The following is a 15622-nucleotide window of genomic DNA, read 5'->3' as shown; positions in this document are numbered from 1 at the left end:
TGACTCTAGTCTCACTTCTTCAACATCGACATCCTTAAATTGTAGTTGGCTAGGTTGTTGATGTTCTACTCTGACCTCCTTAATTAACATCTCAAATTCATGCTCTTCTTGGCTACTATCCTCAATATTGGCTTGTTGAGCATTAACAGCTCCAACAACTTGATTCAATTGAGCCTCCAAGTTGCGAATAGTTGCCTCTTGCCTCTCTATCTGCAGTTGTTTCTCATTATTTTATTTTAGAAGGCACTTTAACATATCATTGATCTCCTTTAGGTCTGCATCCCCAGGTTCTTTATTCCTGTTAACTTCACAAGAAAAGGTAGAACCATCATAGTAAGGGGTTGGGGGAAGATAAGAAATATAAGCACAACCATAAAAGTGACCATTTTTACCACCACACACATCACACACATTCCACAAATAAGATTGAGTTGGTGCATATAACTCGCTCTTAGGAACGTTTTGAAAATTTTGCCACGGGTGGTTTCCTTCACAATATGTATGGAGATCAATAGTAGAATTATCTACACCTAAATTTTCATAATTCCAAGATGTCATGTTTCTCAAATCAACAGTTATAAAAAAAATACAAAACAAAACAAAACAAAATAAAAGTTCAAATTTGAACCCTAGCAATATATACAGCTACAACTACACCGTTAGTTCCCCGGCAACGGCGCCAAAATTTGATCACGCCCAACTCTAGTCCTAAAAAGGATAAGCGGTCACTGCAAATATAATCTGGTCTAAAAGTCCAGAGTCGAATCCCACAGAGAACTAAGGCTTAGCTATATCTGTTTAATATCACTAAGAAGACAAGTTTGAACAATTTTCTAAATTATAAAGATTGAGATTTATATTTCTAACTAATTAACTAGCAAATACTAGAATGCGGTAAAATTATCAACTAACGAGACAAAGAGTTTGAGACTAAATTAAGGAGGTCTAGAGTTATGATTTTCCCAATTGTCGGAATTCTTCTAGCTATGTTCCCTACAATTTCGCCAATTTATTCTCTACTGATCGTGAGCACTTTAGGTGCCGTACTTCTCTCTCGAGCAACTACAATAATTTACTAGACATATTCTCTCGAACTACGCTAGTTGGCTTTATCTAACCACTCATTATGACCACGTCAAGGCTTTGTTATTTCTAAACCTACCTTTAAACCCGATGTATTGATTTCTCACATACGTTAGGAGTGAAGTTGTTCAACAACCACCTAAATATGTATTCTTTCTCAAGCAACACATAATAAATAGGCACAATCAATCAATGGCCAATCAATCAACAACAATAAACACGTAGTTGAATAAATAGAGAAATCCAATGGTTCAATTATATAAAAACATAACAAAAATTTATCCTACAAAAGGTTCTATCAAAACCCTAGATAACAATTTAGCTATTCATAATAGTATGTAAAACTACAATACTAAAAATCATAACCAACAATAAAAAATAGGAAGAGGAAGGAAAAACTCGTTGAAGAATTCCTCGCCTTGCTCCTATTTTGTTCTTGACTCCTTAGGTCGAATCCTCCGTCTCCTTAGCCTCCTTAGGTCTAATTTTATGTCAAAAGTGTGTCCCCCTCTTAAAAATACCGTTTTTCCATGTATATATACCAAGTAAGGTCAGCCCAAATAATTATACCTTCTCCTACGCGAAAAAGGACAATATTTCACGTCTGGACTGTCGCGGCCGCGGTCAACCGCGGTATATGGCAGGTATACTGCCTCAGCCCGTCTCAGCTCCGCGGTCGTGGTTTCGCGACCGCGCGTTTCACCCTGTTTTGTTTGGAATTTGAAAACACATAAAACATGAAAGTTGTAGCCCTTTGCGTTAGCTTTCCAACCATATATTGTGGAGCCCAAATGGAGTTCTGAGAAAAAAGTTATGTGCATTTTACTAGACAGTACGCAATATGCCTACTCGAGTCTTTGTTTTGTTGCTTTATCATCCGTTGATCCCCGAATACAATCCCGGCTTAATTCCTTAGGCTTTTACTCAGACTTCAAAGCTCCGAATCACTTGAATTCATTCTATAACATCTATATAGCTCGGAATCACTCCTACAAGGCATAAAACACACCGTTAGTACAAAACACTAGCGATTAAAGCGCAAACTCAACTAAAGTACAGTAAATTAGAGTGTAATAATCAACTAAAATACGCAATTATAACCTATCATCAATTACCAGTCTAAAAACTGACTACCCATACTATTTTCACGTCAATTAAGGAAGAATTGGTCAATCAACTCTAAACTGAGCTTTTAGTGAAAAGCTCAACCTTATAGTTAAGATGATTTTACCTATCGGTGACAACCAATGCATTAATTCCAAATATTGAGAATTGAGGAATAATTGCCTTTATTCCTTGGTCTATAATGTATCATACATCACCTGAGACTATAAAGATAGACTTTGAAAACAGTCCCTTGGTATACAAATGAGGTAATTGTGTGGCATAACACATAAGAGTAGTCCACGTCTAAACCAAGTCTAGTCACAAATTCATGACTTAAAACCAGAAAACATTGACTTTTTCTGATTGTGATATTTCAAAGTCTTTATAAAAATGTCTTTACAAGTCATCTGAATTTACAATGAAATTGAAACTGTACTTGCCGTGTCATAAAAGGGCAAAAGCTTCTTCAATCTTCCGGAGAGACCAACTACTTTGACTAATGATTTTTGTTCAGTTTTATATTCTTATACACTGTCCGCTTAAACTAAGAGGTTATTGCAAAGATAAGATGATAATAGGTAATTCTTTTTAGTATGTGTGAGTTTAATCCTAGGAAAGTAAGTACTCCTACATTGTTAAACTACAATCCAATGGCTATTCCAAAATTAAAATTTGATATTTTCGAACAATTACGAGTCTTTGCACAAAACTCATTGTTCGTTTAAAATTAAGGGCTCACATCTAACATATTGTCAGTGACTTTAATAATAGCGGCGTCAGGGTACCTGTTACTATTTTCACTGCCCAATTACGCCAAAAGATGCGGTTAATACATCCAGAACCACACTTGCAACCCAAGTCAATTCGCGAGGCTTTTTAAACCGCTAGGACCATCATACTAGTCAACCATCGATGAACTGATTGGATTAACCAACCAAAGTATAGCAGAAGCATTGTCGATTTAGTAAATTTATTCTAAACTTGGTAATATTGAACTCACACACGTATTTTATATATGTTTCGCATTGAAAGTACTGAGTTCGAACAAACCCGTTGCCAAGAGCCGCATCCCCTACTACTACAATGATAATGTAAAAAATCATGAAGCCTTTTGCCCCGATTTTCAGCTTCCACCCCCTAATTTACAGGATTTGGCCGGGGGGGGGGGGGGGAGTGTGCGTTAATGCCAATACGGATCTCAAATTGCGGAACACACCACGATAAAGAGATCCAAACCACCTGCTTGCCAGCAAGCTACTCTAATTAATTGGGGCGACGTTTCAACTACAATTTAAACAAAGAAATAAAGCACAAATTTTTTGAAGGACACAATGTATTGATCTCCGTCCTACATTTACAATTGATGTGCTTATCTTAATCCTTTACGCTAGATAAGGAACAGCGTCAAGCCTAATTAAAGAAATTATGTTATTAATTGGGGGGGGGGGGGAGGAATCATTTCAATTAACCATTAAACAGCCTTAATAAGCACCTATAGAACAGAGCGAGTATCGAATTGAACTTAATCCTAAAAAGCATGTCAATTGTGTTTCAAATAGTTTGTTATCATTAACAAAAGACCAGATAGTATAAACTTCTAGTCTAACTAGAAATAACAGAAAAGCAAGTAAAACCATGTCTATAATTTACTTGATACTACAGCTGCCCTTGGGCTTATAACAGCACCAGGTGGCTTCAACCAAGCAAACACAGATTCTGGCTTAGTATCATCCCCCAGAATCATGTGCTACCTATAGCGATGGTAGGACATGACTATTGCTATCCTATCCATTATAAGTAAGGACATAATACACATTAAAAGACGTCCGGATGGAAACGCCCGGGGATAGAGTTGCTTTGTTGAGCCTGCTTGAGATGCATCGACAGCGCATAGTTATTAACCTGATCACACAGAAAGGGCAATCACTTAATGTCATATATGAGAAGTGAGGTGGGATGGAAAATTAAAAATAGAGTCAGGAACCCAATAAAGCAACTCACCATTGCTGGCAATAAACTCTTGATAGCATTAATATACCAACATAAATCTTAATCGCATAAGTGTATCAACATACTTCTAGGGGGAACTGAAGACTTCCATACTTCCAACATTTATAATGCATGCATCTACATACATATATGAGTACAACTATTTCTTAAAAAAGGAAGTTTCTATGTTGGGAAGCAGCAGGAATGTGCATTCTACCCCTTTCTATAGAGGAAAGCATGCTTGACAACCAGATTTTAGTCCTCATTTCTCTTTTCAAAATTTTATCTTTGCTCCCGGATTGCACAAAGCACGTATAATAAATATGAAACCATGAAATGAGTTACGAAACTTCATGAGATCTAAAGAGGGTAATCTGACCTCAAGCGTTCTCAGCTGCTCCTGGTACTGAGCCACCAACTGCTTCAGCTGATTCACCTCATGCCCTCTATCCTCAAACTCCTTTTGACGCTCACGTTGAATAGCAAATGCTCGCTTCAAAATAGAATTCTCTTGAATAAGAGCTTCTACCTGCTGCTTGAGCATGTTGTTTTCCTGAATAATTAAATAACTATGAATATACAGATAATTTTTCTCGAGGAAGCATAACTATATATGTATAGATATGGAATGACATTTATTCTTCTTTCCCTTTTTTGGGAAATGGTAAGTATTATTGATGTCTCCTTTTAGGTGCACAACATTTTAAAAGAATGAGGTAGACGTGGCATACCAAAAGAAGATCATTAGCCTGGAATACTTAGTGCATCTCCAGCCCCAACCCTCACAAACACTGATATGTGGTGCTTGGTTGTTGAGGTGATGGGAGAGAGGTGAGTGCCTATAAGGAAAGAACACTACTAATCTATACTAATAGGCTAATAGCCAGACCATCAAAACATTAATTCTTCAACCATCTAAACATATTTGATGTTCACTTTACACTGTGGAAGATCCCACTTTTAACTCATTTCATATCTGCTTTCAATATTTTTATGCAACATTTGATGTTGCTTCGCAACATCTACACATCCGATTGAGGACCTTCAAAACAACTGTATACCATGTCCATAGTAAGTGATAGACAGATGAAGCAAATAAAAACAATGTAGACCAGTTGAATCAAGTGCAGTGGTATGGCAATAAAAATAGAAGAAAAATAGACGGAATGGTGTTAGTGGACAAAATAAAGTTAATTAAATATTTCTAGACCACCTGCTGAACATCGCGAGCTGTTGCCTCTTTTGCGCGGGCACAAATAGACTTCTCCAAGACTTCAAGAGCTCGTGAAGCACGGGCTTTAGCATCATCTATATTTGAGGCACTCATCATCTCTCTAACAAACAGCTCCACCCATTCTGTACTCTCCATGTGCAGTTCTTTTGCTGCCGATGAATCTTCTGTAGGTATGGGCCCACCATTACCTGCACCAAAATGTGTTAAGGGACGGTGTCTACCAGTATAAACAGACTTGTGCCAGTGAACTTCAAAGACATCCAACAAATGTACTGGTACACCTAAGAAAGAATGGTAAAGTATCAACAGAAAGTGAGCTCAGAGGAAAACCACTCGTCATTTTCAGTATGCATGCAATAAAACAAGTTTGGTAGCAGTTTTACTTCATTGTAAATGGGTTCTGCTCCTGGATTTTTCAGGTCCCCCATCTTTCTCACAGGGTCTCAAAGCACAAAATTACGAAGTAGTACATCAGTGGCCTCAGCTCAGCCAATTAATGAAAACAAGTGACCAGAGCAAACACGAATTTCAGTCTAGTGTCAGGGTCATACCTTTAAGGCAATTTGGAAACAGTAAAGTGCTTCGAAGAAACAAGACATTTCTCTTAAAATCAACTAAAGAGCTAACCCACAACCAAACATAATCGTTCTAATGAACGAACAGCATGTTGGGCTTGAGTGGACTCTGATTGCCTCAACATTTTGACAAGTCACATTTTAAGTCGAACACAAGCAAACAAAAGAAATTTTTTAAATAACTACTCATTATTTCTTTATACGTATGCAACCACTTCACCACCACAACCAAAAATTAAAGAAGTGAGTAACGACTAAAATTCAATAAATATAAGTATGCATCAAAGTTAGTAAGTAATAAATTAGTGCAGATATTTATCCTAAGCAACTGTACAAGTATTAAATTTGTGAAACAAAGTCAAGTTAATAAGTCAGTAAATGTTGACCACAGCCGACTAAATTATCCAATTAAGGAGAATAGAGAATACTAGCTACACGGCACTTCTAGTAAAAATGGCAAGCAGTTTTTAACATGCACGAGGTAAAAACTCGGAATAGCAATTGCGATAAACAAAACATAGCACGAGAGGTGAGCTGCCAGGATCGTGGCTTATACATTTCAAGCAAGTTAAAGGAACAAACAAACATCAGATTGGCCAAGGAACAGGGTTTTAGACTGATCAACGGAAACATCACATAGATTAACTAAATAGAATGCTACAGAACGAACATCTACAGGAAGGCGAATTATACAAACTACACATTCAAAATTATGAAATGTCTTTATAACTCTTTTCACATAATCACTTTCCCGGAAAAAAACCCAATCGGAATTGTCTTGTCTCACATGATCTTACATAGCACGTGATTATTGCACACAAACAAAGGATGCCACAAAAGAAAGTACTTGATGTCATTCCCCAAGTTTCTATCAAAACAGATTCAGAAAGGAAAAAAAATAAACATCCGATATCAATCAATAAGAATCTACACATCGATGTTCACCTTGAGTTAAGATCTGGCTGCCGATCTCCTGGGTAGCATCAGATCTTCCTGTGAGGGGCCCCAGATTCTCAGCAGACCCCAAGCGAAGCTCATTTAGTCTTTTGATGGCAGAATCCAGATCATCACCACATTCTTCTAGTGCTCTCTCAAGCAACTACAAAATTCCAAATCTAGGTTAAATTCTCCTCTTTTCAGGGTAAACAAAAGTTTGACCAAGAAAAGCTGTAGGAAACTATGCCGTAGAAGTTGATACCTAGATAACAAAAATGTTCACGAAAATAAAAGTAGCTTTTACAATTCAATGCTATCAGAATCCAAATCAACAATCTCATAGAATTGTTTTTTAAAACAGAACCACAAAAGTTAGATCCATCAATGATATCACTAAATGAAAATCATCAGACAGCATACCATTTCTGGATCAATCGGAATTGATAGAAATCCTCTTAGAATAAAACAACGATCACGAATTTTAAATCCAAGTATCAGTATTAGTAGAAGAAATCGGAGGGAAATTCTGAAATAGCATCTGCGAGGAATCATTGACTGAAGAAAAATTAACACCTCTAGTATGAATAAGATGAAATGTGTTTCTTTTATTGTCTATACCTGCATTCTATAAGGTAACAACGCTTGAATTAGGTAAAAGTCAACATACAGATTATATATGACACCTATCAAGAAAAACCCGGAAAACGTGCACCTCTTTAATTCTTTTAGAAGTTAAAAGGTATTTGGAGTGTTGTAATAATTAGTTCTTGCAATATTTTCAGACAATCCAAAACATTGTTACGTTACAAAAGCAAAAGCCTTTTTTCTCTCTTCATTGAAGCAATAACCTTTACCAAACTAAAGATCCGTAATTGGTGCTGTCCGAAGATGTCCCTCTTTTCTTTATCAATCCTACTATGTGCATTTGAACCTAAAGTTGGTGGGTGAGCTAATTCTTACAGGATTTCATAAACTCTAAAACACTTCCAAAAAACTTAATCGCACTGATCGATTGAGTTCCATCATAGATGCTCTAACTGGATACATATTTTACACTTTTCCTCCCACAAAATTACTTGCAGAAGACAAAAAAATTACAACAGACATAATGACAATAATAAGAAGACGGCTACCTTCATTCCTGGTATTGTAGCAAATTCACTCAGTAGTTAAAATACAATTTTGCTTGTGTTCCTCCTAGAGAATTTTTCTCTTTCTTTTGTTAATCCGAATCAGATATTGAATGCTTTTACAAAAGCTTTCCTTCTATAGTTGGGACTTAGGGAAATAACAGCAAGAGCAGATAATACAAAGAGATTACTACAATCCCTGCACTAAATTTTTTATCACCTAACTCTTTATATCCTCAAACATAAAACTCTTTACACTCGAGACTTCTATAGTCACAAGACTAATTTTATAAGAGACTTGTAGCCAGTATTAAAGCCATTGATACAGTATATATCATTCGGAGGCACTTTCTCTTTTGACGTTGCCCTTCATCCCCTTACTTCCCTTCTTCACCATCCCATCATAGAGACAAGAAACTTCGCTGGTTATTTTGCAGTTACATTTCCCATAAGAGCAAAGACTACCTCTTATGGATAAGCCGCAGAAGAAAGCATAATAGTGACTTAAGTAATCAGCAATTGATATAAGATTAAACTAATTATCATCGTAACTTCGACAAATCTTTTAACTAAAAGGGGAAGCAACCACTGCAAATACAAAGAAAAATAGAAGTACTATCAACCTAATTAGCAAACGGTTTCAAGTTGAGCAGGACTAAGACTGAGTACTTAGAGTGCAAGTTCAGCGATGTCACGGGGGAGTGGACAGCTACGTGAGGCTAAATTCACAAGTCATCTCCAAGAAAGGAAGTTTTAAGTACCTTGGGTTGATTATCGGGGGAACGGGGAGATCGGCGAGGATGTCATGCACCGTATAGGGCCAGGTTGGATGAAATTGAGGTTAGCATCTGGCGTTTGTGTGACAAGAAAGTGCCCCCGGAACTTAAAGGCAGGTTCTACATAGCGATGGTTAGATCGGCCATGTTGTACGGGGCTCAATGTTAGCCTGTCAAGATTTCTCATATACAAAGATGAAAGTCGCAAAAATGAGGATGTTGAGATGATGTGCGGGCACACTACGTTGGATAAGATTACGAATGAAGATATTCGGGCTAGGGTGGGCATGGCTCTTATGGAAGACAAAATGCGGGAAGCGAGGCTTAGATGGTTCGGGCACGTGCAAAGGAGAAGCGTAGATACCCCGGTTAGGAGGTGCGAGCGGTTGGTTATGACGGGTATTAGAAGAGGTAGAGGGCGGCCTAAGAAGTATTGGGAGAAGTGATCAGGCAAGACATGGCGCGACTCCCGCTCACCGACGACATGGCCCTTGATAGGAAGGTATGGAGGGCGAGCATTAGGGTTGAAGGTTAGTAGGTAGTTGAGCGTTTTTCTACTCCGTTCTGTGCGTACGTCTAGTCGGTCAGTGTTGTGTTTTAGTATACTAGTGGTACATGTTGTGCTCGTACTATTTTCCTAGGACCTTGTCACTGCACTGATTTATTGTTATTGCTTTTCTAGGTATATTTTATGATTCTTAGCTCGCTGGTTCTATCTTTCTGGTTATGTTGTTATTATTCTATTGTCATATTTCATCTTCTTGTGCTGAGGGTCTATCGGAAACAGCCCCACTACACAGGGTAGGGGTAAGGTCTGCGTACACACTACCCTCCTTAGACCCCACGTGTGGGATTATACTGGGTGGTTGTTGTTGTTGTTGTATCAACCTAATTAGCATGATTGCAACATATATTCTAATTTTAGATGCATATCTATTTAGTTCCCAAAAACAAGAATTGTTTATAAATAAGACAAGCAAGGGTTTGGAAGGATTTGAGTGTAATTACAACAATCATTGGATTAATTTGATTTGGGTCTCAATGGTTATTTATTTTTAAAGACATTTCAATTGAATCAAAATGTAAAGAGGTTGACACCGAAATTTGAATAGAAAAGATTATTGTGCCCCAGGATCTAATTGACGAACTATAAGGATTTAAGAGTAATTATTCAGGAATAATGATTGTTGGGAACACTTACTTCAACGGCATTACTGTTTTTTTAAGTACGTTAAACAGCAAAACTTCGTAAGCTATTATGAAAGATATTTCACTAGTTTACAATTAGGGACTTGAATCTGCTCTGAAGTGCTCGTCGTTTTTGATAGAGTATCAGAAGCATGCTGCCTCTAGTGATTAAAAGTTCAAATATAACATTTATAACACCTTTTAAAACTTGAGGTATCTAAGTAAGTAAAACAACAGCATGTGCACGCAACCAGTTCAAGTTTAAAAAAAAAAAATTATTGATAGGGAACCATCCTAAAGTACCCTCCTAATTGTTTGACATGTTAAAGTTTACTTTAGGAGTATTTTTTTAAATAAAGAGCTTACTTTAGGAGTATGTAGGATATAAGATAAGATTACTTCATAAATTAGCCTATCTAAAGCAACTACAAACATGATCTTCGTGGTCTACCGAACGATACCTCAAGTCGAGCATGAAGCAGACACTTCGCATTTTCTTGGAGAACCAGAAACCTTCGAAGCGCAATAAGGTTACATTACGAGAAAAGTCAGGAATGGAACTCCTCATAAATTCAATAAACACAAGCAAAATTGGTACCATGAGTTGAAATCGAAGACACTAAACCATGAACTTCATCAACTGCATCAACTATGCCTCAACCCCAAACTAGGTAAGTCATTTATATGAATTATATGTATCCGTTCACTCTATTGGGCCCATTCATTCACTATATACAATATATACACACAGACCATCGGGGTGATCAATTACATCCATGTTTTAACATGATCAGCTAGTTTTGCATTTGTTTTTTATCAATGCGAATTGGTCCACTTTTCTTTTTGGATAAGCAATTGCTCCACCTTGATTTCTTACATATTTATGATGCTAAACCATGTATTTAAGCGCACTATGAACTAAAAAGAAGTCTAGATGCGACTATAGTGGATGGCGTGGTAACAAAAGCTCAAGGCACATCAACTTTTGCAATCCTACAAAATGTTATTTTAAACTGCTCCCCCATGGGATTTTTTTCAATCAAAAAATCCCTCGTAAGTTTTACTTTAACACTTTTGAGTATATGCAAACCCCCATCTTTTTTCTTTAAGACTAAATTAAAGGACTTGCGGTTTTTTAACTTAAATACCTTTCCAGAAAATGTTTTTCTACTTACTTTACAGGAGACTCCATAAATTCACTCTAAGATTTTCTGAAGTAACGTCAATTTAAAAATTAAAGAGAGAGAGAGAGTATCTAAAAAGTCCATCTCATGAAGCTATTAGTGAAGATCAGCCAATAGCAACCATACTAGTAAATTTCAAGATGTATCCAAATAGCTAAAGCCAATAAAAGCGATATCTTCCTACATTTGGTTGTTCCTTAAAGGAATTTATACCTGCACAAGCATCGATTTTTTGCAGTAATCTATCAACATCTCTAAATAACCTTCACCAAACCCTACTGTTTAAACTCAAAAGTAAACCACTTTCCTGATAAACAACTAAATCGTCAACTAAACGGAACCAAAAATCATGGATCTATACATGTTGTGCAGGTTTGGGAAAACGATAAGAGGCTCAAGCCATGTCATTAAACTAAAATGCAGAAGTAACTACAAAAGACATGGTCTTCACATACTCCATCTCAAAAAAAAAAAAAAAATCATCTCAAAAGACATGGTCTTCACATATTAATAACTTGATACATAGTTCAAAACATAATATTTCTTTTAACCATACACTCGAAGTTACTTTGATATCTCCTTTAAGCGCCACCCTGAATGCAGCACACAATTAAAAATCCCCGTATTCAACTTGTATGTCCTTGAATTTTTCCAACCCATATAACTATGCATTTATATTTAGTCTTACGAGAAACAAAAAGTAAGCAAGTGGTAAAATTAAAATTTCTGCTTGCACTGTTATGGTCAAACTTTGATCAAGATCCAAGGTAATGCTAACTTCTACTAAAGTTCGTGTCAAGGAAACCAACCATTGCACCCAAACAACCAATAAATGACATGAGAGATGTAACACGAAACTAACTCTCCACATACGTGTTATATTCTTCATAGAAGAAAGAAAGCTGATTACATCTGGGCATCTGGCGAGGAAAGACAATGATGCAGTTCTATATTTCAATAGTGCAACTATAAAATTGTGTCCAAAGAGTTAACACAGACATCAACTAGATGCATCCTGTCAAGATATAGCATAGCCAGATAACAAAATGTCTTCTGTGTGTCTACACAATACAAGTTACTAACCACATAGTATGTCAATGTTACCACTGATAAGTTGGAAGTAGAACCATAATATCTCTTTGAAAATACATTTGAAAGCTGTTTAACTAAAATAAGAATAGAAGATTATCCTTTTTCTTTTCAAACAATATTCCCACTCCAATACAATAAAGATATAAAGGGAAGCATATTTATGGCTGACAATTCCAAAACAAGCTGAAACGCCAAATAAATTGCACTGTGGTTGGTAAATTACTTAATCATTTCACTAAAAACCCATTGTTTACGAAATCAAAAGCTAATTTCACTAAAAACAGAATAGACGATCAACCGTTTCATTTTCAATGAACACTCTCAGTCCAATACAACTATGATTATAAAGAACGGAAATTTAAAGCCAAAATTCCAAAAGTAGCTGAAATTCCAAACGACTTCTAATTACTAAATTACTTCTTTTTTCAACAAAAAAAATGATTTTGAAAAAAGAAACCTGTTTGTCCAAATGAATTGCGCTGCAAATTACTTGATGCCCTCAAACTTCAATAAAATCACTAAAAAGCTAACATCCGCCACAGCAAAAGCTAAATTAGCTAGAATAACTATATCCAATCACCCCTATTTTTTCTCAATCGAGAGTACAATACACCAAATGAAAGATTTTTACTGCTAGAAAAAATTCAAACAAGCCACAACTCAAATCAATTGCACTAAAATTAATAAATTACTTAATTAGTAGATTTCAAATAAGAAAACCTGTCTGTCCAAATGAATTGCACCGCAAAATTAATTAGCGACCGTAATTATCAAATAAGCTTTTTTTTTTCTTTCATTTTTTTTCCAACATTTCCAGTTCAATACAACAAAAAGATTAACAAAGCGATTCTCTTTACAGCCAAAAGCCTAAAACTTCCAAAACAAGCATAAACACCAATATAATTGCTCTGATATTATTAAATTACTTAACTAATCGAAATAAAAACAAAAATTTAAACCTGTTTGTCCATATCAGGGAAGACCGATAGCAGATGATCGATCGCCGAGGACGGAGTAGAGAAATAAATAGTGGCGGCGGAGGAGGATCGCGGCGGCGAGAAAGAAGACGGAGAGCAACGGATCCTCTTAGAAACCGGCGGCGAAGACGACGGCGACGATGGTGTTGACTGCAAATCTTCGAAGAAATTGGATCTCTTGCTGCCGCACACTATAGCAGACATGTTGCGCCAACAATCAAAATCCTCTCAACAACAACAATTCCTCTCCCACCGTCTCGCTCATGCAGATTTCAAATTTAACCAATTCCAAAAAAAAAATCAAATAAATTAATAAAAGTCAAAATCAAAATCGAAATCGAAATCTCATTTATTCACTGTATATATGATTAGGTTTTCAATTTCTGTTATGTAAATGAATTTCTATAATCTATAATATTACTATCAGTATCAGATAAAATAAAATAATTAGTAATGGTTTTTTATCTTTGTTTTCATTCTCTCTCGTGTTCTTTATGAGATAAAGGCTGGGTTTGCGATTGATTGATTGTGTGAAGAAAAAGGAGGTGCGGGGGAAGATAGAGTGACAAGGGGTTTCAGTATGTTTAAAAGAAGGACTAGTTATGAGATGCTACGCGTAAAATGGTGGTGACGTGAAGGTATAGATTGGTTGGAAGCTGGAGCTTTGAGTGTTGGCTGTTAGCGGTGTTACGTTACGAGTTCCATTGCTCCGTTACGTTATGGCTGGTAGTTGAGCGAGCGGTGGCTTCTTCTTTCCTTTCTTTCAGTTTTTTTGTTTCTCATTCTCACATGGAAATCCAATTATATTCAAACTCGTATCATATAAAATTTTATTCAAGGGAAAACGCTTTCTATCAAAGATTTTTTTATATTCAAGACTCAAATTCTAGAACTTTGATTAAGAAAAAAGCAACATCCATTGCACCACATCGTTGGTGATTCCTTTCTTTAAGTTATTCTTTCTTTTCGTACCAACATTAGATTTCTGATTTCTATTAAATAATGTTTTGATAGAGCTAGTTTTAAGAACGGAAAAAATTTATAATTTTTTAGATATAATCATTTCTAATCTATGATAGCTCATAGCATTTAGCACATTAATTCTTATTTTTAACTGATTACGAATTTTATTAAAATTTTATCAATGATTACTTAATAAGTGACATAATTATATAAATAAAATTGACATGAACAATGCATAAAACTTAAAACTCAAAAAAATAATTCTTTCCTTGTACTTCAAAGATTAATAGTTTGTTTGCTCGTACTCTTTTTTTTCAAAAGTGCTTTTTCAAAGTTAAGGTGCTCTGTCAAGCTTTTATAAGGAAAAAAATATTTTTTAGTGTAAGCAGAAAACAGTTTTTGAAAAGCACGAAAAATAGCTTCTTTCTAAAAACACTTTTTGAAAAGCATTCTTAAAAAATAAACTTAAAAGTATTTTTTCAAAGCTTGGTCAAATATTAATTATTACTCAAAAATACTTTTAAAATTGATTAGACAATAAAATATCTCACCAAAAATACTTTTTGAAAAGCACGAACATGCTATGAGTTTCAATGGAACTAGTATTGCAAAAGGTAAAGGAGACGTTTAGTTAAGTGGCAGGGGTGTATAAAGAAAATTGACAACCGCATCAAACCGATAATTTGAGTCAAATTAGAAAAAATCAGATAATGATTTGATTTGATTTAGTTTGGTGTTGGGAAAAAATTCTGATCATATCCAGTTTAGTTTTAACTAAAAAATCAAACTAAATCCAAACCAATCCGATACTACATGTATATAAATTTTGAAAATAATTTGCACATAAAAAAATTTATTGCAGTCTAATTTATAAATATTTTTAAAAAAAAATCGTAGTTCTCTCTTTTAACGTATTATTTCGAGCTTGGACTTAGAATTTTCAAATGGTCCAATATATTTTATTGCCGATAAATATTAGTAATTCAAATAAAGCCCAAACCAAAACTAAAACAATATTAATACTAATTTTTTTTTAAAAAGGAAGAGGTTTTTTTCGTTCCCATACAATATTTGAAACTTATTTACCAAAATTGTCCTAATTTTGTATATTACTTGCCATAAACAAGAATTGCTTAGAATTTATATACAATCATTGTTAGTGCCTTAAATTAGGGGATTCCGTTATACTATTTCCTTTTTTTCTCTCCTTTTCTCTTTTCCTATTCTCTGATGTCTCTCTCCATATACAATCCATTATTAGTGCCTTAAAGTAGTGGATTTCATTACACTCAATCAGGGGTGTTCATGGTCCGATCTGGATCGGTTTTCCCTAAAAAGAAACCAAATCAAGTAAGTCGTTTTTTCAAATATTGGAATCAAACCAATTA

At 35.4% G+C, this 15622-nt stretch overlaps 1 protein-coding gene across 1 annotated transcript; it reads right to left on the bottom strand.

Annotated features, from left to right (window-relative positions):
• Positions 1-3699: 3699 nt before the first annotated feature.
• Positions 3700-14034, bottom strand: LOC104227539 (uncharacterized). Its single transcript, XM_009779796.2, has 5 exons — positions 13254-14034; positions 6934-7087; positions 5393-5601; positions 4559-4732; positions 3700-4092 (listed from the first exon to the last, which is right to left on the bottom strand). The coding sequence occupies exons 1-5, from the start codon at positions 13473-13475 to the stop codon at positions 4006-4008; spliced, it is 846 nt and encodes a 281-aa protein (XP_009778098.1). The 5' UTR covers positions 13476-14034; the 3' UTR covers positions 3700-4005.
• Positions 14035-15622: the final 1588 nt, after the last annotated feature.

Source organism: Nicotiana sylvestris, chromosome 11 (assembly GCF_000393655.2).
Source record: "Nicotiana sylvestris chromosome 11, ASM39365v2, whole genome shotgun sequence".
NCBI classification, from domain to species: Eukaryota; Viridiplantae; Streptophyta; class Magnoliopsida; order Solanales; family Solanaceae; genus Nicotiana; species Nicotiana sylvestris.
Note: the sequence above shows the minus strand (reverse complement) of the source record. Positions and strands in the feature narration are given on the sequence as shown.

What these genes read in the sequence shown, in the direction of transcription:
- LOC104227539 (XM_009779796.2), bottom strand. Translation starts at nt 13,475, where the DNA reads ATGTCTGCTATAGTGTGCGGCAGCAAGAGATCCAATTTCTTCGAAGAT. An exon ending in TCCCTGATATGGACAAACAG is followed by an intron (nt 7,088 to 13,253) that starts GTTTAAATTTTT and finishes GGAATTTTGTAG; the next exon opens with TTGCTTGAGAGAGCACTAGA. An exon ending in CAGCTCGCGATGTTCAGCAG is followed by an intron (nt 4,733 to 5,392) that starts GTGGTCTAGAAA and finishes TTAATTATTCAG; the next exon opens with GAAAACAACATGCTCAAGCA.